Below are 23,854 nucleotides of genomic sequence, written 5' to 3'. Positions count from 1 at the left end.
CTTGAGTCCAAGCGAGGGTTATATTAATCCGAAAAAAGCGTATGAGTATGTAGCCCAAGTTCGACTACTCAGGTAGGATGACAAATAATTATATTTGATGAGTAGAGGTTCCAGAGTTTCGTTTGTCTAATTTTTGATATGTTGCTGCGTTTCATAAATATATGAGCTAAGAAATATTTAATACGCGACGTTCGAATAGTCGGAGTAAACAAAATGTCGTCCGAATTACAATTTGCCTAACCTTTTGATGATAATAAAGATAAATTCTTTAATTAAATATCTAGTCTTAATATAGATCAGTGAAGCATATAGAGAAGTATGATACAAATAATACAGAGAAGCATTGACTATGTTTACGGTGGCCCATAGGTGTCACGGCACAAACAAAACTTCTCGCGGCACAAGCAAAATCTCACGCCACAAGAGCAGTATTCAAAGAGACTGGGGCTGATAAACATAAATAAAATATGGCGGAAAACGAAGGCGAAAGTTCTTTTGACGGCGGCAAAAATATCACTCTCAAAAAGGCTATTTCAAGTACGTGCGAATGTTTTCACGACCTCAAACATGGATGACTTAGATGCTGAGGAAAATAAAGAGTTTGACGATGAAGATATAATACGATACTATTTTTATTGAGATTTTACTTATTAAGAAATAAGAAGATTTTTACAGAAATACCACGACATAGAATTAAGCATTAGCATTTTAAAGAGAAGAATAAAGAAATATGGTCTAGGAAGAAGGCAAGTTGAATGCGACGTCACTACTGTAAGAGAGTCAATACAAAATATTGTTGATGGTCATGGCAGTCTTCAGGGTTATAGGATAGTTTGGCACACTCTACGACTTAATGGCATACAAGTACCTAGAGTAGCTGTTCAGGAGATTTTGCGTGAAATATGTCCTGAAGGAACTGAACAAAGACGAGCACATCGCTTGAAAAGAAGGGAATACCGAAATCCAGGCCCAAATTATGCTTGGCATTGTGACGGCTATGATAAAATGAAGCCTTTCGGATTTCCAATACATGGTTGCATTGACGGGTGGAGTAGAAAGATACTCTGGCTAAAAGGAACTAGATCCAACAGCCACCCAGGTGATATAGCCAGTTTTTACTTAGATGCTGTTGAACATTTTGGTGGATGTCCTGTTGATCTGGTAACAGATTTAGGCACTGAAAATGGAATAATGGCAGCCATTCAATCATTTTTCCGGGATGATGCTAACAGCCATCGTTATGTCCCGTCTCCTAGAAATAAAAGAATCGAGTCGTGGTGGGGACTATTCAGAACGTCGTGCTCATCTTGGTGGATAAACTATTTTAAAGATCTAGTGGCTCAAAGGGTAGTTGATCTCTCATCAGAGTTAGATATGGAATGTCTTTAGTTGTGCTTTTCGGATGTGATGCAAAAGGTTTTAGATAAAGGAAAGAGCAATGGAACACCCATTATATCAGAAAATCACGTCATGATACTGTAAAAGGCAGACCTGACTCATTGTATTATTTACCTGAGCAATGTGATGGTGTCAATCACTTTTTACTGTCGGTTACTTTTACCGAAACTCATTATGCTCGATCACACATAGTGGAAAGTGAAAAAGAAAACATATTCTAAGAATATTTCAACTACGTGTTACAATCTTGTGATCTCGACAAGCCAAGACATTGGAAACAGGCAACTGAGCTTTACAATACTCTTCAGTACTATGCAAAATAAATATACATGCCGACATTCAATTTCAACAGACTGCATGTAGCTATAGACAGGGACGAAGCTAGAATGTTCGGTGGAGTGGGGTGGGGTGAATATTCAAATATTCAACTCTGCCCCCTGCTGATTTGTTTTGAAATTATAATCACTAACAAAGCAAATCAGCAAAGCAGAGCTAAATATATCAATATTCACCCCCTTCCCACTTAACGTTCTACTTTAGCCACTGGCCATAAGACAAATTAATCTAATATATTTTGTTTATACAAAAAATGTAGGTAGTATCTTCTGTAGGTAGCAATCACATTTATCTGCTAACATAAAAATTAACAAAGTGTATAGTAAATGTTTCCTCACTAACAAGCGTTTAGTAAGTACATAATTTTGAAAGAAGTAAAATCAAAAGGTGTCGTTGGGGTGAATCAAACAAAAAAGTAACCATTCCATAATAATCAATTACTGATAAGGTGTTACTGATTTAGAATGACAAGTTTCATCTTTTCCCAAAACTCTGACCCTTACAGTAGGCAATCATGAAAACGTGCTTGAAATCTTCACTTGTTTTCATATGCTCAACTGGTAATGTAATGTCTCTGCCACATGATCCTACATGATTGAGAAACAGATTTTATGCATGGTATTACGTGACATACAACCATGATCAAAATGAACTCCGATTCTTAACTTTTCTCCATTAATAGGTGCATGTTTTTGTCCGGTGAGCCACCCCAAAACTCCTGATGGTGTTAGATGTGCAGACGGGAAGTCATCCTTTCCATGTTGTCTTGCATGTTACCAAGACTATCTTCATCACTCCATGTCAGATCTTCTACATAGCCTGTTACATTCTGGTCTTCCATACTCATTCGCACATCTTGAAAGAAGTCAATCATTTCCTCTTCAATCACACGCCGCGAGCTTCCTTTTAATTTTTGTGGAAATATTTCATTAATCAATCATTGCGATAAAGCCGCCCGCATGGCTCCCAATCTGTCGTTCAAAACTTTCATGCTGACTACGCCACTGTTGACATATTTTTAAATTATTTTGTTTGAAAATTAGATATAACTTACCTATTCCATACTGTGTACAAAATTTGGCATTGCTTTTGTGCTCTGTGCCACACATACAACAAAATCTCGCACTTTCAAAAGAACTTTCGCCTTCGTTTTCCGCCATATTTTATTTATGTTTATCAGTCCCAGTCTCTTCGAATACTGCTCTTGTGCCGTGTGATTTTGGTTATGCCGTGAAATTTTGTTTTTGCCGTGACACCTATGGGCCACCGTATATGTTGTCAAAAACATGGATGCCGCCATTCCTTAAATGGCAAATTTTTGGACGAAAATGTCAGCGGAGTTGCGCACGCTCATGCTAAGGAAACTTTTTCTCCCTCCTGATTTCAATCAACACTTAAGTATTCATGCGACAATAAAAATATAAGTATTTGATACTCCAAACGCAAATTCTACAATTTCAACAACAAAACAAGCTGGAAACGTGTGTGATAAACGGTTGCCGAAGAATTAGAAGAAAAGGAAACATTTCAATGGTTTTATGAGACCGCCGGTAAGCAAGATAATTGTTTTCATCGTTGTTCAGTCTTCAATATTTATTATTTTGTTTTACTATATTTGCAGTGTGTTGGCATTTATTTCCTTAAAGTTTTTTACCACTACGTCATGCTTTTGTTGATGTTGCTTTTGGCCCAATCATTTTGTTACGTAAATGCATGTGAGACGCTGTGCAAATTTTCGTGATGTGCTTATCTTGCATCAAACAAATCAACAAAATCCTCCTCTTATGTATTGAGTTTAGGCTGTTTTGTCCCAGGAAATGGATTAGGATTTGTTCATATTATATTTCAGAAAATATGATGTGAAATTAAGAATAGAGTTGTGTTGAAATTGAACTTGCCTACAATATTCAGTAACAATGTGGTTTATATAGTACAACAAAAATATTTTGAAATCAACCCCTAGCTTGTTTTTCAAAAATTGACAGATTACAAACAAAGATATTTGATATGGGTAAAGGTTTGCTCGATGCTGCTAGTTTGTTAATGACCCTTGATGTTTGTTAATAACCCTTGACCCTCTAAATAAAATATGCATTGTAATATTAAACACGTTCATAGATCCAAACCAAAGTAAAGAACTGCTTTAGAAAATACTGGGCCATCATTTGCTTCTACCTTATAATTTTTATTCAAGGAAAGCTTATTACTTTACTGCTTTGTGCATGAAAAGTTTAGTATCGCAATGCCTAATCTGACAACCATCTACCCTTTGTATAATTCCAGGTGATCCAGGATTCACATCGAATGCATTGAAGTTGAAGGCAGAAGAAGGATAAATAAAAGGAAAAAACTTGCATATTTGATGAAGATGAAGTGAAAATAAATAAAATGAATAAATAAATTAAATGTGAAATCATTAATAATTTTAAATTGCGAAGTGTCAAGGTGAACCTGTACAAACAAATAGCCCGGGAAAAGTCTCTTTGTTGATTCTTTGTGGATTCCAAACTTTATTCTTAACATGTTACAAAATGCTAAAACATCACACCTAATGCACAATTATACTTATGAAAATTGTTAAATTTCTTTATTGAAACTTTACTATTTAAACAATTTTGCTTTCATGCAGCAAGAAACAATGTTATGTCAAAGAAGCCAATATGCTACAACTTTAAAAGTGATAAGTTCTTATGAAAAAAAATTCAGTCCCGTTCAGCAATTGGTACTGAGTTGGGGGTGAATATTTCTCCATCCTAATGTAATAACTCGCCAAAATATCAATCTGTTATCATACACCAGCCAGAATCCTAGCAACAGTATGAAAGTAAACTCAAAATTTATTGGCAACAAATTTAGTCAAGGTAAATATAGAAGTTGCGAGTTGACATGCTGTAGCTGTAGGGTTAAACCTAAATTTTCTCATGCCCTCTCGACTTAATCAATTAAGATAGTTGCATTAAACGCTTGCGAACAGTTACGTTTTCCGTGAGAGCTTATAGATGACCTGCCTGGTTTGTTTAGGTTTCGCTGCCATGAGAAGATTCGGTCTAGTGCTTTTGGGAATCTTTTATGATTTAGGTTTCGGTGGTTGTTTTCACTCATTGTGATAGTATGAATTGAGCTGCATTAGAAAATCAGGAGGGAGTGAATAAAAAAATTAATTTTTCAAGTGGAAGTTTGTCGTCCAAAATTTTTTTTGGTATCCATGTTTTTGACAACAGTTCCCAGGGTCCCTTGTATATCCAGTTAGCTTAATGGATCAATGTATAATATTACCAAAATGTACCTAAATGTAGCGCAGTAAAACCTTTCACTGCTTTGTATTTATTAAAGTACGAAGTATTTAAAATAATGATTAACGAAGCAAAGTAGTTAGTTTTTGTGACCGAGCAACTATGCGGGCTTTATTCTTATTGATTCATTCGTCTGTTTAAATATTAAATGGCATCATGGCATGTACAAAGCAAGAGCAAAGGTTATATGCATGAAATTTTGAATACGAATGAGTCAAATATCTAAACATGAAGCTAATACATTTAATGATAAAATCAAAATCCTATAACAATGCTACTACTCATTATCAGACGTGAATAAACAACTAACAAAATTATATGTTTGTAAATGATAATCGTCCAGGTTAATAAAGTCCTGAGAAGGACTGTTTTTGTTGTTGTTGACTGACGTTTCGACAACCTTAGCGGTAGTCATCTTCAGAGTCAAATGAGGAGTAAGCGTCAGGTTAGCCGTATTTGTTATCTGGTTCTTACGTCATTGTATTGTGTGTACAGGAAATGTGTATTGTCATTGTGAGTTAGTGTGAAGTGAAATATTTTATTTCTAGTTGTGATGTGTGATTTAGGTGTGATGTTTTTAGTTGTAATGTGTGGGTGTCAATTGTGTATTGTCATTGTGAATTAGTGTGAAGTGTAATGTTTTTAGTTGATCGTTTGTTTGTATTGTGAATAAGTCGTTTGTAAGGTGCCGGTAATTGCTGTGATCTGTTCAGGGGGGTTTGTTCCAAGTTGGTATACCAACTTTCTAATGTAAGCCGTTGTCTATAGTCAGTACTCTAAGTGATGCATTTTGCCGAGTCCCAGTCAATGTTGTGCTTTGTGAACAGATCACAGCAATTACCGGCAACCTTACAAACAACTTATTCACAATACAAACAAACGATCAACTAAAAACATTACACTTCACACTAATTCACAATGACAATACACAATTGACACCCACACATTACAACTAAAAACATCACACCTAAATCACACATCACAACTAAAAATAAAATATTTCACTTCACACTAACTCACAATGACAATACACATTTCCTGTACACACAATACAATGACGTAAGAACCAGATAACAATTACGGTTAACCTGACGTTTACTCCTCATTTGACTCTGAAGATGACTACCGCTAAGGTTATCGAAACGTCAGTCAACAACAACAAAAACAGTCCTTCTCAGGACTTTATTAACCTGGACGATCATCATTTACAAACATATAACGATACTCCCGGGTTCAAACCATTTACTTTATAACAAAATTATGTGATAGTGATTGCCTCAGTCCATGTAATAAACTTGTTGCTAGTGTTTGTATATAATTCATTGTGAATATCCCACCTGATTCAGATATCATTCCCTTTGTAAACTGTTTTGTTTACCCATTTAATACAATGTTCCCGTAGCTTGGTTACCAGTTAGCTCATTTTAATGTATAATTTTTATTATATAATGTTTGATTTTGAATTACCTGTATATTTTGTAATCATTTGCATGGGTGAAAGACGAATGTATATGAATGCTCATCTTTGCAAACTAAGTATCTACCTACGTAAATATGTAGCAAATAATACAGAATATTATTGAAATAAATTGAATTTGTACATGACTACCCATGTAATGGCACTGATAAATCAATTAGAAATTCTATTTGCATTTTCCAACTTTGCCATGTTATCAAAGGAACCAAGTGAGACAGCAATTTAGACACAAAATTGACAATGAAATATATTTACTGTACTGGGTTTTCACACACAACTTTGTACCCGGAGTTAACGCCAGAGTTGGCGTATTGTTTTGTATAAAAAGACCAATTTTACTTATAAACTTAACACATTAGTCGATTTTAAACTCATTTGAAATCCTCATGAATTGATAATTGTTCGGCGAAACAAGGGAGGCCATCTCCAACTCAGAAGTTTATCTTTTTTATGCAAAATTGTGTGAACTTTTATAAACTTGTACAGTTGTGTAGTACTTTCTAAGTCGTGTTTTATATACAGGTTGCTATCCCTACTACGATGAAGATCCTTTCATCATTAAAGAATGTCCACACGTTTATGTCATTGGAAATCAGCCTGAATACCAGCATGGTGTTGTGACAGGTAAGTTATTTCTTTCAGAGCCCTCTATTTGTAAGAGTTGGGACATGTAATGTTCTCTGGTTTGCAAACGTTGATTGGACAATATCTGTCACATGATCAATTTCCGCCATTTTCGTTCCTAATTGTGAAATTCGAACTAGTTTTTGTATGGCGATTATTACAAGTTTGTATTTGGAGAAAATATTTTCTTATTTTCTGGAGATATGGCTACAATAATTGATTATTTGATAGCTAAAACATGTAACTACATATTGCCCGAATCATATAATCGTGAAAGATGAAAGAAATGGCTTTACGATAGATTGGATTGCGCGTAGTGACCATTGTGTCAAATGCTCTTGACCTAAAGTTTCATTTACGAAGAAATTCTTGATTCATAAACTCAAAACCAAAATCATAGCCAAAAATACCCCCAAACAAAATACTGACAATGACCTCCATAAAATTTTCATTAGAATACCATATCTAGGAAAACAGGGCGAACGTTTGGTTTTCAATATTCGTAAAATTCGCCGTAGCTTAAAAATTCCCATCAAACCTATAGTCATATATCAAACAAAAAGACATCAATTTTCTGTCTCAAAAAGGACAAAATTCCGGAACTCTCTAAAGCCAACGTTATATATGAGTTTAAATGTCCTGGATGTGGTCAAACGTACATAGGCAAAGCGAAACGAAACGTACACACAAGACTAACCCAACATGCTACTATTTACAGCAATTCTAGTGCTATCTCTTGTATATTTGTTATTGTCTCAGATCACAACATGCAATTATTTGAGAAAATCATTGACATTTTAAGGAATTGGATAATCGAGATCATATTTTTTCTGACTTTCCATTATACATGAGTATGAATGACCACACCAACCAATCCGACCAGGAAACACGATTGAATACCATATACATACCTTGTTTGATTTTAAGTTAAGCTACTAGACGTTACCTATGCTAAAACGGCCGGTGGTCTTCAAAGATTTCATATTGCTCGGGCCTCCTGCACATTGGAAATATTATTCTTTTTATCTACTCTGTGCCCACTGGAAAGTTTGTAAACTGCGCACCCGAGATCAAATCTGAGTTTCGTTTTTGCTATTTTTTGCTCGCCTGAAAAGCGCATTTCGCACTATATTTTCGTAAAATAAACATACTTTTTCAAGTTCGCGCGTATACGCCGAGATCTTGGATGCCCAATACCAAATTTCCGGTCTGTTGTGTATCATTAATTCTTTTTACGACTAAATCTCAAACAAGTCTATCTTTTTTATTTATTCCATTTTCTATGATTACACAGCAATCAGGCAAAGAAGTGTGGTACCCTCCCAAACATGAGGAGCCTCATAAGCCCATGAATGGTTGATCCATTAGCCGTGTTTAATTATTCCTTGTTTGCTGATCTCTTTGCCTGAGGCTTTGGCATGAGTGCTTTTTTGTTAACAAAGGCTCTTTTCTTAACAGTAATTTTCCAATGGATGGAACATTTCTTTCGTATGCGTGCGTTAGTGAATGATGGCAATAAAGAATTAAAACAGTTATTTGCCTCGTATATCTGCAGGACCAACGTATTTCATACACCGCATTTTAAGATTGTGGAATGACGTTCAAGGGGCTTCGTGGTGCTTAAATACAGCCAGAACCCGCAGATTATGAAGAAAGAATTTTGATGGAATTGTGATTAAAAAGCCTTTATCAAACAAATGAAAAATGCAGACAAAACATTGGAATGACAACAGTTTTCGTTAACACACAAAAAAACACCTTGTCTTCGACAGGTTAAACTGGTAGAACCTTAGATAGAATTTTTATCAAATGTAAGCAGTAAATACAATCACAACCACCTAGCTTTTGACAAAAAATAGTTGATTCGTACACCTCACATTTTATTTTGCATTAAATAGATGGGAGTTTATTCAATCCTATGACAAATTTGTTAAGAAAAAGCATCATTTGTCAAACTTAAACTTGTAATGATGTATTATTTAGAAAAAATTAAGATTGCTGTGTACGAGGCATACAATGCTAAGCAACAACGTGTTTCTCATTAAAGCTTTTATGATAATTACAGTTAAACATTTGTGTTGTGTAAAAACGCTTCAACTCATAGTGCTCAAAACTAATCTAATAATCCTTAAAGTGCTTATGAAGTGAAATTTTCATACCTTTACTGGCTTAATGAAATGTTTAGATAATTACAACCATTTTGATATATTCATGACCATGATACGTTGAGTGGAAGTTGCCAAGTTTTAACTCCAAAGGTTGCCCTTCCATGCGATCTTTTTTGGCCGCCATGTTTGCGATCAATGAAAAGTAATGGTACCAATACAATATGCTAATACTGTATATCTATGTATATAATTAGGTGCTGCCTTTCTTGTTGCTGGGGGCAATGTATTTGTAGGGAAGGATGAAAACCAGTAATATATTACATTTGGTCCAACTAAATCAACCTACATATGTATAATGTTCTTGTATATATATATATTGTATTAACATGTCACTATTGCACATTATGGTGATTCAATATTGGTAGATGTAGTTTTTAATGGTGTCAGATAGAATATCTACAGGCCTAGTGTCAATTGCCTTGGTGAACATATTGAACACTGTCCTCGAATTCATGACAAATCATTGACACATAAAGATATACATGCCAACACACATGATTTATGTTATCTTAGTACACAGTTCATTGTTATGTAATCAATGAAAATTTAGTCAGATTTTGGTTTGCTAAGTTTATTGTATTTCCCATCATCAAGTAATGCATGCATGGTCAGTGCATGTTGTACTTATATATTGTCCAGATACAATATAATGCTAACACAAGTATATTAAGTGGGCTAAAACTGTTGCTTTACTTTTATTCAGGTCATTTATTTAAACATATACACTCTCAAGAATTAACATTGAGCAATTATCTATCAAGCAATAAGCAAGAATATAACAGAAACAAGAACATGCCAAACAGCAAGAAGAATATATCAAAGAAATAGCAATACATAAAACAATGCATACTTATAAGTTTCTACAAACAAGAAAAATTAGTGCACTACTTGTATCTCTTCTTTGTCTGCAGTTGTGATTGCCTCAGTCAGTTATTCACTCGTATACTTGGCAAAAACACATAATAACAACAACTGTAGTTTCTTTCGATTTTTTTTCTCGAGTAATACGCAATGTGCACGAACTATAGCACGAAATTTCTGAATAAGCAAATAATTCCTCAATATCCACATTATCAGTGCGCTTTTCCCAACTCAAAAGTCGAATCTCTACGCAAGAAACATCTATAGTCAACAAAATCTTAAAAGGCACGTCAATCCTTTCGAAGAAAATTTGCCCACTCTTTCCCCTTCGTGTATATATTTCTCTTGTTATGAAATTCATTTAAGAATCTTTCCTCATACGTTACTCCCACTGGTTCGTTACTGATTTCTGCATTCACTTTGACGTTCTCCACTATTGGATTTGGATTAACATCTTTCATCTTTCATCTAACATCTTTATCTTCTGGCATTTTGGTTTCTTCGTTAGTCAATAAAACATTTTCATCTTTCTTTTGATCGAAAGAAGTCGTTGGTTTTTTGTCTTCACCAAAATCATGGGATTGCGTTTCAACAAACTTTGAATCACGGCGACGGATGAATTTGAGTTCAAGAAGATCATTGAACTTATATCCCTTTATTCCTTCAGGGTATCCCCAAAAAATTGTTTTTCGAGAATTTGGATCCAATTTCTTACGCTTGTTCTCTGGAATGTGTACATAACTCACACAACCAAATACTCGAAGATTAGCTACATTTGGTTTTCCATGTAAACATTCGTACGGAGTCATATCTCTTACTGATGTTGTACGACTTCGATTACGTAAGTACACAGAAGTATTAACAGCCTCCGCCTAAAATTCATTAGGCAAATGCGAATGAGATAGCATAGAACGAGCAATGGTACGGTTCATTCTTTCCGCAATTTCATTTTGAGCAGGATTGTGAGGTACACTTACTTGATGGATTATACCATTCTTCTTTAGGATATCTTTGAACTCCTGTGAGCGATATTCCCCGCCGTTATCGGATCGTAGGATCTTTACAGGTTTGCCAGTGAAGTTGAAAACATGACTATGAAATTCCTCGAATCTTTCTAAAACTTCACTTTTCTTTTTCATGAAATAGATAAACGTCTACCTTGAATAATCATCGATAAATGCGACATAGTAGCGTGATCCACCATAAGAGTTTACAGACATGGGACCACAAACATCAATGTGTACAAGCTCGAATGATCGATCATCACGATAATGCTTATCATTAGGATACGGACACTGATGTTGTTTCCCCATCACACATCCCTCGTAGAACGCGATGTCTTCCTCTATATCAGTTATTCCATTGACTAAATTTTCATTTAATAATTTACGAACATAGTTCATTCCTAAGTTGCCAAATCTTCAGTGTCATAAACGTAATCCTGAATTTGATACATCCTTTGCAATGTTCACATGTTTATATACAATCCTCAATTTGTACAATTTTCCTTGTATATCCCCATCAGCTAAAATCTTTTCATCGCGAGATATTTTACAGATGTTAGCTTCAAATGTAACAGTAGTTCCAATTTTTAGCATAGCATAAACTGATAATAGATTCTTGTCCAATTCTGGTAAGTACAGTACGTTTTGCAATGATATATTCTGAATACGATCGTTAAGTATTGCTTTCATATGATAAGTTGCTTTTCCATATGCTAGGATAGATCTGTTATCACCTAGGCTCACTACCGACTGTCGCATGATTTCCAAATAGTCTGTCTGTGCTTCTCTTTCAAATGACATATGCTGTGTAGCACCAGAGTCTATGATCCAATCTGACCTTCCAAAATTTTCTGATCCACTTGTCATCAATGCTTCCTCATCAAGCATATCATTATCTTATCTTTCAGCACAGCGTGCTTGAGTGTTTCGTTTGTTTGTATCATTCTTAGTCTTTTTATGTGGCAGTCACTAGCGTATTGCCTTTTTCTTGACAGTTAGGACATGTTTCCTTGAAATGTATGCATTACTGGATAACATTTTTCTAAGAACTGCGAGATAATGGGTGTTTTGACTTAAATGAAATGCACAAGGAATGTTTGTGGTTTTGCTTTCATGGTCTTATACAATTATCTCTAAATAAGATGAAAGAGCATTGAAACACTAATTATATCCGAGCATCTCTATCCATTGCATAGAAAAGTTCAACTTTTGGGGAACAGAAAAACCACAATCATAGCAAAACTTTGCCGTTATTTCTGCATATCTTGTACCACAACGTTTGCAAAACTGTGCCATTTTGGAACTTGCATATTATTGCCCAATCGCAGGTGTACCCGCACAAATATAGCTGCTTTGTGCAGAGCAGCTATATTTGTGCGGAGCAGCTACAGATATTTGTGCAAAGCAGCTACATTTGTGCGGAGCAAGTAGAAATTGTAAACAAATACCATTCTTTAAAAATTGAAATGTGGTGTCCCTTGTGGGGACACCGTATGGACCAAATCCATATTGAACCGAAAATATCTTCTGCTTCTTTAGCTGCTTTACGTCTCTTGGCTGAACGGTGAATGACATAGTAAGACAACGCTTTTCTCTTTTTAGCTGTTTTTCTTGTCTGTTTTTTCGGGGGCTTTCCTTTTCCTGTTTGAGCAAACTGTTGCATACGGTTTACAGCTTTTCCCCCCACTTCTTTTGCTGCTATTTTTACTCTAGATTTTGCAGCTCTTTTAAAAATTTTCCTCCGAGATAACATTGGCCAAAATGTTTGCCTCTGTATTAAGGGCAAACTGCGAAATAAACCACCAAAATCGTAACCCATCTGCCCATACCTTTTTTGCCAGGGTGCTCCCCTAAAGACAGATTGTGATCCATGTCTTTTTGCTGATCGAGGTAATATTGAACATGACGGTTTGTTAGACTCATTCTTCTTTTATGTAAAATACGACGAAGCTTGTTTTCTGAATTGAAATGTTACTATCGACTTCCCTCGTTGAATTGAGACTGGATTTCCTAATTCGTCCCTTAAGACAATTTCGATGTCCTCAAAAGATTTTGTTTTCACGGGTAAATTTTGAATATCAGTGAATGTTCTTGAGACAACGTCTCCATATTTACCCTTGAATCGCAATTGCCTCTATTGATTTTACATTGACGTCTCCGACAACTTGTGGTTGGACAATGTTGCAATATACATACATCATCACGTATCCGTGCAGTCGCATCATAAGGGCTTTCGGTTGTTTTCGAAATCTCTACTTCTTTTCTGCCAAGACCAATTTAGATCGACATTCGTTGTTCAAATAATACTTTGCAACCTTGTTTTACATGGACTTTAACTTTTTCTGTTTGCGGCTCAAAGCTCAATTTAATATTTTCCTTTACTTCATTGTCAAGAGTCTCGTTAACTGCTTTTACCAGTTCGTATGCTTTTTATACAAACCATAGCCGGCAGTTACTGGAGTAGGTAGACCTGATTTGTCAGTTACATATATATGTGTATCAAAACCTTTTTTAAAGGTATACCATGAGTGCGGATACGTAATTGAATATAATCCTACTTCCCAATTGATATTTAAATCCACAACGTGAGGTAATTTTACACGATAACGTGAAACTTTATTCTGTGGAAATACAGACAGAGATGCTTTACTGGGTAATAAAAGTGAATTCCGCTCATTATTAAGATAAAATATGAATTGAAAAAGATCAAACATACATTGACGTATTATACATTTATTTCTGTTTCAGGTACCCAAGAATTAAATTTGTTAGGGTAACCTGACCACTTTAAAAGATATTGTACATTACTCCCTCCGCCTCGTTTCTTAAGTATTTTTTCAATCACATAAACATCATCTTTCTTGATGATTTTTGAAGTTGTTTTTCATAAAATGTTCCTTGAAGTTCTTGCTCTTCATAATCTTTCAGTCTGTATACAGGATGAGGAGGATGTCAGCGGTTTTATACCTGCACTATAACTACTCCCATCGAACAAATGAAGCAAATTTGAACAATTTATTTGAAAATTAGCATACGATGTGTGATGCAATTAGTGATGCGCGCCATATAATATACATATCAATCGGACAAACGCATTTCCCAAACAAACGTCATATCTTACAATACCATCATTAAATACCCAATAGTATTAAAATATACATCATTCATTTAATAAAAACGAAAAGTTTTGTTAAAATAAACATGTTTCAACATCTCATGATGCTATCTTCAGTATTATAAGGAATATTATGTATGTAATGTACGGTGGCCGGTACGGGTCACCAGAAAAATAATTTAGAAAACATAACAAACAATAAGAAAACATCACTCAAAATCATACTACACATTTCAAAATACTCACTACACATTTCAAAATACTCGCTACACATTTCAAAATATTCGCTACACATTTCAAAATACTCACTACACATTACAAAATACTCACTACACATTTCAAAATACTCACTACACATTTCAAAATACTCGCTACACATTTCAAAATACTCACTACACATTTCAAAATACTCACTACACATTCGTCCCAGTCTTACCCTGGTCTGGCCTGCCCACGGTCATCATTAGTTTCCATCTATGAAACTGACATGACATCATAAAGTAAGCATATTAAATATATAATTCCGCATTTCACAAGACAAACAAAATGGGACATTGGGATAATAGCATGAACATATTGGCTGAACTCTCATCAGAAATTCTTCCAGGGTTTTGCTGGACTTGGTCGGGCAACAACATTAGTAGACGATCTACATATCGCCAGCAAATGTATTTGCAGTGGCTTTCGACACATGTCCGTACTTTAATAGCAAAATTTGAGTATATGAATTTGCATTCGCTATGTCGCGTACGTACTTGTGTGATGCGTTACAAAAATAACAAGGAAACCAAAGAGGAAATTTACACATAGTGCTATAATTTGTTGCACAAGAAACGCCAAAGAAAATGAAAAGTTCGGTAATTTCGAGTAAAAGTAATAAATTTAGAACTTCAATACCAGTCACGTCAATAAGTGCAGTAGTTAAACTAATGATTGTCGAATATCACCAATACACAATATCACCGAATTCCACATAGACAACATATCGCCACAATAGCATGAAAATATCCTTACGCGTACTGAACTATTAGTAATTTCGGAAGCTTATATTTATATTAGCTTTCTGCCATCACGTCAATTTCGTATATGTAAACTAATGACGACCGTGGGCAGGCCAGACCAGAGTAAGACTGGGACGAATGTATAGTGAGTATTTTGAAATGTGTAGCGAGTATTTTGAAATGTGTAGCGAGTATTTTGAAATGTGTAGCGAGAATTTTGAAATGTTTAGTGAGTATTTTGAAATGTGTAGTGAGTATTTTGAAATGTGTAGTGAGTATTTTGAAATGTGTAGCGAGTATTTTGAAATGTGTAGTGAGTATTTTGAAATGTGTAGTATGATTTTGAGTGATGTTTTCTTATTGTTTGTTATGTTTTTTAAATTATTTTTCTGGTGACCCGTACCGGCCACCGTAGCAATGAATATATATAAGAGTAATATGATACTGTGATACAATTTATACACTTATGAATAGATTATTATGTTACAATGAAATAGTAGTTAGAATTAATGATGAAAGTATTTACAGACTAAATATAGTGTTAAAACGAAAAACTTGAACGTTGAGATTAGGGTTAGTTTTGTTAATGTGAAGTGCTTCTTCGATTTTGAGTGCGAATGAAGTATCTGCAGTGTCGATAATTTTGAAGCAAGAGGGTGAATAGTTAGTTTTGCATGAATGTGAATTTAAAAGGTTTCGAAAGATATGTGAGTTTTTGTCAGTTGTGGTGTGTTCCCTGATTCTGGTGGATAAGTGACGGGAGGTTTCGCAAATGTATCGGGAATTACATCCTGCCCAATCGAATTGGTATACCACAATAGATTTAATAGAATCAGGGATAGGTTCTTTGAGTGGGAAGTAGTTTTTGATTTTGAAGTAAGTGAAAATTAGTCGGATGTTAATGTCAGTACAGAAGCGTTTATGTAAGTCTGCGTTGTGTGTGTCGTGAGTGATGTCCGATGTACGGTAGTTTAAAGTAAAGAGTTTGTATGGACTGTTAGTTGTTGTTGGTCGTGATTGTTATATCGGATGTTTTGGTGTTCGCTTTGCAGTTAGTATTAGTTTTGTCATGGAGATATCGTTTGACAGTTTTGTTGATGAAGTGTAGTGGGAAAGAGTTGCGCGATAAAATAGATGTGCTGTTCTTTAGGTCTTGTTGAAAGCCATTGTCGGTGTTGTTAATTTTGTATGCTCTGTCTATAAGTGTGCGTATTAATTCAGTCTTGTAAAAAAGTGTTGTGAAACTGAAGTAGTTCGTGAAACTGAAGTAGCCTCCGTCTCGTTTGTAAAAACACAAAAAATATCGTCAACGTATCTGCGATAGAAAAATGTTTTTGTGTCGTTGTAGTCAGTAATCCAGTTTCGTTCATGTGAACCCATAAAAATGTTTGCAAGTATAGGTGCTAGTGGAGAACCCAAAGCAACACCGTCGGTCTTGTCATAAAATTTTCCATCAAATAAAAAATGTGTTTGTGCCGTTGCTATTAAAAACAGTTGTTTTAGGTCTGTCTTAGTCATGGTGAACTTAGGGTTGTCGGTGAAAATAGCGTCAATGGCTAGATCAATCGTTTCAGTAAGCGGTATGTTAGTGAATAGGCTTTCAACGTCGTAGGAGATGAAGAATTTTTGACATGAAGTTGATGAGTTGAAAGATGAGAATTTCCACGAAGAAAGTGAAAGAATCTTTAGTGGAGTGGTCATTTGGTATGAGTGGTATGGTGTTAGTATGGAACTGAGATACTTAGCTAGATTATAATTGTAAGCGTTCGTTGATGAGATTATTGGTCGTAGTGGAGGCGGTTGTCCTGCTTTACATTTTTTGTTTAATTTGGGTAAGCCATAAAAACGGGATGGTTGAGAGCCTTTTGGGAAAATGTCGTTGTATATTTCGTTGTCAATTGAACCCTTCTTTCTCAATTTTTTTAGCAGTCGTTGTAATTTAACCTCTCGTAATAGTGTAGGATCTTCATCAAGCGGTGTGAATTTTGGTGTGTTTATTTTTTAAAGACAGGAATTTCGATATGTTTGACGATCTAGGATTACAATGCCATTTCCTTTGTCCGGTTCATTTTTATGGGTTCACATGAACGAAACTGGATTACTAACTACAACGACACAAAACCATTTTTCTACCGCAGATACGTTGACGATATTGTTTGTGTTTTTACAAACCAGCTGAGGCTATGAACTTTTTTAGTTACATCAACAAACAACGCACGAACATTAAATTTTCTCTCGAAACTGAAAAACAAAACCAACTACCTTTTCTAGACATTTTATTAACAAAATCGTATGACACCTATACAACGTCGACGTATCATAAACCAACCTACACGGTATTATTGACGAACTACTTCAGTTTCACAACACTTTCTCACAAGACTGAATTAATACTCACACTTATAGACAGAGCATACAAAATTAACAACACCGACAATGGCTTTCAACAAGACCTAAAGAACAGCACATCTATTTAATCGCGCAACTCTTTCCCACTACACTTCATCAACAAAACTGTCAAACGATATCTCCATGACAAAACTAATACTAACTGCAAAGCGAACACCAAAACATCCGATATAACAATCACGACCAACAACAACTAACAGTCCATAAAAACTCTTTACTTTAAACTACCGTACATCGGACATCATTCACGACACACACAAAGCAGACTTACAAACGTCATCAAACGCTTCTGCATTACATTAGCATCCCAGGCGCGGATCCAGGAGAAAAATTAACCGTGGCGTACTTCATAATTAAGGATGTATGGGGAGGGAGGGGGGGAAGGTAAATATTTCTTCACAAAATTTTTTTAGTTGGAACCTCGGAAACATTGTTACTTGTATAAACCTCAATAAGTTTGGAAAGTGTGTTTTGAAATAATCGTCTCCAGGCACTTTTACTGGTTTGCACAATGTAATAAAATGATTTTTAAAAGATGGGAATTTTTGATACACAAAACAAGAGAAGCGCATCACAACAAAGCTTAACATACGGACTGCCATTATGATAATCTCTTGGATATAATGCAAAATGTATTTAAACATTTTAAAGAAGTAATCCGGATTTCCCTACAGTATCATATAACAAGACTAAGTAGATAGTATGCCTGAACAGCAAAATGAATTATTGTGGACTGAGGCAAGTATGAATATCAAGGATATAACTGAAAATGCGTAATTCTTAGCCGCATTCTCCACTTTTTGTAAAACTGCAGTAATTTTTATAGCATTTTATAAGAATTTTCGAAGCACTTTGAAATGGATTGAGCTGCATCATTTATGTCCCAGGCAAATGCAATTTTAAATGAACTGAACACTCTAACTACATGGACTGGATGTTATAATAATAACTAGAATTGCATTTTGTAATCTTAGACAGTTCAAGACTGGTAAGGTATCTGAAGTAAGCAAACAGACACTCTTTCCAAGCAAATGTAACAGAACATGCACTGAATAGACCACACCCACTAGCTAATGTACAAAAAGGCATTTAGTATTTAGGACTTTGATGACTATTTCGTGACAATTTGTTCATTATTTATAAATAAATGTTTGAGTAGAATGTCAGCTTTCATGTACTGCAATGTAATTTTGTTCTTATCTTTGAAAAAAAACACACTCAAATTATACTGTATCTGAAAAAGAATTTTTCTTGTGTGAGATTTAAGAAAATAGCTACCTGAAGATATTTCCTTTCCAAAGTGCCCTTTTCTTCATTTTCATGTACGTAAAATTTTTATGCTTTACCAAATAACTACTTATTGACTAAAACAAATCGTAATAGGATCAATCAGGATAGACAAAATGCTGTAAACTTGCTTATATAAAAATTGAGCTTTGACCATCATAGTTATATTAACAATACTACCGGCAGCTGAATTTCAGACTATAAATCATGGAATTGTTTAAATAAGCAACTAAGTATGACTCTGAGGACTTGGGTGACATAATGATTCGTGAACAACATTATTTTGTTTTGTCCCCCTTAACTAGGGGCCAGTTATTTAAATAGCAACTTCATTAGCAGTAGGTTAACATATAATGCAATGAAACTTTGTCTGCATGAGGTTTGTCAGCATGTGGACGTATGGAGGGAAATGCCAGGTAGAATTCAGCAACATGCACATGAATGAAAACACCATAAAGTTAAATTTTAATTAATGATTGGTCATTGTATAGAACCTTATAATAAAGTAAAATATTTCATTTCACATTCAACCAACAATAAATTAATGAGCAGAAAACTGTGTTCAAATAATAACAGTTTTAGAAAAAGTTTATGTATCATTAACATTGCAAATGCTGCCGTATGGATATTGGAAAACGAATAGCCAATTAGTACGTATATTTTAATCCCAGCTGTCAAAAGCAAATTTAATATATGTGGTTGAAACATTCATACCAAACAGGGACATTATGTCTGGATCTTTTAAATTTCAATAAGAGCTGTATTTAATAAATTTCCGATGTTTGCAGTATGATATCGCCAGTAGAGCTTATACAGCACAGCTTTTCTTGGCTGGTTATTTCCTCCCAATGACATTGTTGATACAACAGACACTGAAATATTTTCGCTTAAAATTTCTAGTTGTGATTAGAAAGTTTCCCATGGCTTTCCAATTACGCCAATCCTTTTACATTCTTCTATCAAACAGTGAACAGAAGTAGCAATAGCTTTTGGATTGTGATTTTATAATCCCGTGAAGTCGATAATTATCGAAGATTCGAAGTTTATAGTTGATCACTTGTAGTGCGCAATCAAAATCCATCCACCGTGGCTCACCGTGGCTCACGTGACTACAGCTCGCTCTGTGATTGGTTTGCAGCCCTGCACCGTGGCTGAAGATTACTATATTTAGCAGCATTTGCGAAACTTTTTACACGCTGACCGTGGCAAATTAAAGCTGTGATCGCAGCTTCGAAGTTACGAACGTTTTCCGAGCAAACTCGGTAAAATTCGGCATGCTTTCGGCAGTTTAACAGCTCAGCGTTTAACTGTATAATTTTACAAAAAGGCAAAAGGTTTATTTTGAAGTTTTTGTGCTTTTTTCAAAAACCATATCAAAAAGACAGTAAATTATAAAAAATATAAATCTAATTTCTTCAATTAAAGACACATTGTTGGTCAATTTGCTGTATTTCAAGTAAATACAGAAGAATTCCTAATCTTATTCATAAAATATAATCTCAAAAATTTGAAAATTCTAACCGTGGCTCGAGCCACTTTCGCCACAGTCTGGATCCGCGCCTGCATCCAACTAATTTTCACTTCCTTCAAAATCAAAAACTACTCATTTAAAAATCCTATCCCTGATTCTATTAAATCTATGGTGGTATACCAATTCGATTGTGCGGGATGTAATTCCCGATTCATTGGCGAAACTTTCCGTCACTTATCAACCAGAATCAGGGAACACACCACAACTGACAAAAACTCACATACCTTTCGAAACCTTTTAAATTCACCTTCATGCAAAACTAACTTTCACCCTCTTGCTTTAAAATCATCGACACTGCAGATACTACATTCGCACTCAAATCAAAGAAGCACTTCACATCAACAAAACTAACCCTAATCTCAACGTTCAAGTTTTTCGTTTTAACACTATATGCAGCCTGTAAATACTTTCATCATTAATTCTAACCACTATTTCATTGTAATATTATAATCTATTCATAAGTGTATAAATTGTATCACAGTATCATATTACTCTTATATATATTCATCACACACATAATATTCCTCATAGTACGGAAAATGGCATCATGAGATGTTGAAACATGTTTATTTGAAAAAAACTTGTCGTTTTTATTAAATGCGCAGAATAAATAGTGCTTTTACGCGGTTACAGTAATACATCATTCAAATCGACACTTATGAAACGCAATCAACAACTATAGGTCCAGTTTTGTGGGACTTAAAATCGGTGATCGAATTGAATAATTACAAGAAAGAAGCAATTATTACACTCAATGAGCGCGAAGACAAATTTGACCAAAACCAAAAGTGCCGTTTTGTTAATCATCTTATATGGCATTAATCAAAAATTATGACCAATCGAAAATTTCAAACAGTTAAAAAATTTGCTAGTCGTTAAATTTGCTGAGAAATATTCCACATTACCATTGTTAAGTGAAAGCGTGAAATTAAGTGTTAAATCAAAGACAATTCTTCAATTTCTTCTTTTATGTACGAATTTGTATGCATTAATTTACCCTAACTGCATTACAAGTCTTAACGAAATTGCGGGGGGTGTATTCTCTGAAATTTCACAACCCATGACTTAGCAGTTTGAATTTTGAATTTAAAACTGCGATTCTCTAATTCATTTTGACATTATTAGAAATCAGCCATTTAACATTCAAAAATAAATAAACTTGCTTTAACATAAAGTTCTGATTAGAGCCATAGAAATAGACCAATCAGAACTTTATGTTGGGCATTAATTTTTATCACACGAATTCGATTTCCGCTCGGCAAGTCTCTCGCTACAATTTTAAACTTGCTTTGATTAGTAACATATAGTGCAAATTGATGAATAGCAAATAACGTAGCTATGTCTTTAGTGTAATTAGTTCAAAATTATAATTCGAGCGTTTCCTGACCTTTATTTTTCAGCATATCCTTTATTGTGATGGTAGTACATTGCACGTATTAACACGACCCTAACATTTGTCATTTAATTTTGAACATATTGATTTACTTGTATTATTGTTCCGTTACTTTCAGGAAAGATGGGGCAAAAGGTTAACATTGTTTTGGTGCCAAATTTCTCATCGTCTGGGTGCTGTGTGTTATTAAATTTACGAACATTGGAATGTCAACCTGTGATGTTTTTGTCTCGTTTGGAGCATGAGAATAACCAATTATACCAAAAGGAATAAAGCAGGGCTATACTTTTGTTATACTAATAATATTGTTACCCACTTCTTGACCCACTTCTTAAAATTAACACATCCCAACTGCTTGAACTTGTTCTTGGAGTTAATATGTGCTGTGTAACATGTTCCAATTGTTAAAATCATTTATGAAAAAAAGGGAAATTGTATTTGCAAAGGGGAAACACGGTCATTACCACGTAATACACAGATGAGCACTTGCTAAAAAATACTTATAACTGCTCATAAACACTTGCTCAAATGCTCATGTCACATGACTTAAACGAACACGTTCATTTACATACAGATGTACATAATCCCAATAGCATCAGTTAAGATTGGACCTTTATCGGTCTTATAAGCAGATAAACTCACATAAACACTCGCTCAAATGCTCATGTCACAAGACTCACATGAACACGTTCATTTAAACACAGACATACATGTCAATAGCATCAGTTAAGATTGGCCTATTATCGGTCTTATGAGTAGATGAGCACTTGCTCAAAAATACTTATAACTGCTAATAAGCACTTGCTCAAATTCTCATAAATGCACATTGATACCTGAAAAAATCACATTTTAAAAAGGTATTGCTGAGGGAATGAGCTGCAAATATTGTGGAAAAGTATTTAATCGAGGGTTTAACTTACGCCGTCACGATAAAGAGTACTGTCCACACAGGGATCAGGAAGAAATGTCTCAATCAGAGGCAAACAGTCAGGATATACAGACTGAAGATAATGCTTCGACAAGTTCCACCGATGAATCTGAATGTTTGATGTCAACAGAAAGGGATGCTAAGACTGAAGAAAAAACTGATCCTTGGATACCATTGATAGAATAGGCAAGGTAAAGAAGTTGTGCAGATTTTGATAAGATAAAAGAAAGCTTTTTGAACAGGGGTGGGGATGAGCAGTCAGCTGAAGATCAAACATGTTCTAACATTCTGCCAAAACTAAACAGAAAGAACTGGAAAGAATTTACATGCAACGTCATATGTGGATAAACCAATCGGAAAAAAATCCCATCCAATTAATGGATACAAAATTAATGCATACAAAAAAAGGGTTTATAGAAAGCGACCACTTTGATCCACAGTAAGCTATAAAAACAGCCGTTGACAAGAGAAAGCTCCTTATTAACATAATCCAAAGGTTCTCACTTCATTGATCACATTTATCATCTTCATTATTGACTGTGTCAGAAAGCTGTATTCTTTTAAAAGTCTGTTAATATTTCAATGTTGCCTGAATAGATTAAAATTTGCAGTTGTTTATAGTATGAATAAATCTTCATGTGCAACAAAAATCCTTTATCATGGTTTCTGTTTCTGTCTTTTTTATTTTGAAGTATCATACTGATTAGCAAAGTATAAAGCGCATGCGCAAAATATTGAATTTGGGCATTCGAAATCATGTTTAAAATTGAAATTAGTTCATTTGTCCAGGAGATGATTGTATTTTCACAAAAAGCATTCAAATATCTCAAGACTAAAACCGTTTAAATTTCAAACACCCGTGAGCGATATGCTCATAAAACGGAATTGGCAATATCACGCGGAAAATAGATCAACGAAAGTCGCAACGATTATTATGACGATGAAAGATTTGACAGCGATTCATAAAGCATGACTAAAACGGCAGATAACATAGCAATTGTATATAGCTTGCATTTTATCTTGAGGCCT

General features: G+C 34.8%; 1 protein-coding gene and 1 long non-coding RNA gene across 3 annotated transcripts in view; one reads left to right on the top strand and one right to left on the bottom strand.

Annotated features, from left to right (window-relative positions):
* The window catches only part of LOC124445455 (DNA polymerase delta subunit 2-like), a 93,136-nt gene extending 69,661 nt beyond the window's left edge, over positions 1-23,475 (top strand). The window contains exons 10-11 of one of the 2 annotated variants that reach the window (XM_046996179.1): positions 7,027-7,128; positions 22,016-23,475. In XM_046996179.1, the coding sequence (XP_046852135.1) occupies positions 7,027-7,128; positions 22,016-22,170 (257 nt within the window). In that variant the 3' untranslated portion in view covers positions 22,171-23,475. Of the gene's footprint in view, positions 1-7,026; positions 7,129-8,683; positions 9,199-22,015 lie in introns of those variants that run through there. The other variant, XM_046996180.1, reaches the window with a different exon arrangement.
* On the bottom strand, positions 1,971-2,903 carry LOC124445456. Its single transcript, XR_006948158.1, has 2 exons — positions 2,789-2,903; positions 1,971-2,637 (listed from the first exon to the last, which is right to left on the bottom strand). It is a non-coding gene; the product is annotated as an uncharacterized LOC124445456 (long non-coding RNA).
* Positions 23,476-23,854: the final 379 nt, after the last annotated feature.

Source organism: Xenia sp. Carnegie-2017, unplaced genomic scaffold, assembly GCF_021976095.1.
Source record: "Xenia sp. Carnegie-2017 unplaced genomic scaffold, XeniaSp_v1 HiC_scaffold_22, whole genome shotgun sequence".
Lineage (NCBI taxonomy): Eukaryota > Metazoa > Cnidaria > Anthozoa > Malacalcyonacea > Xeniidae > Xenia > Xenia sp. Carnegie-2017.
This window is presented reverse-complemented; position numbering and strand designations above follow the sequence as displayed.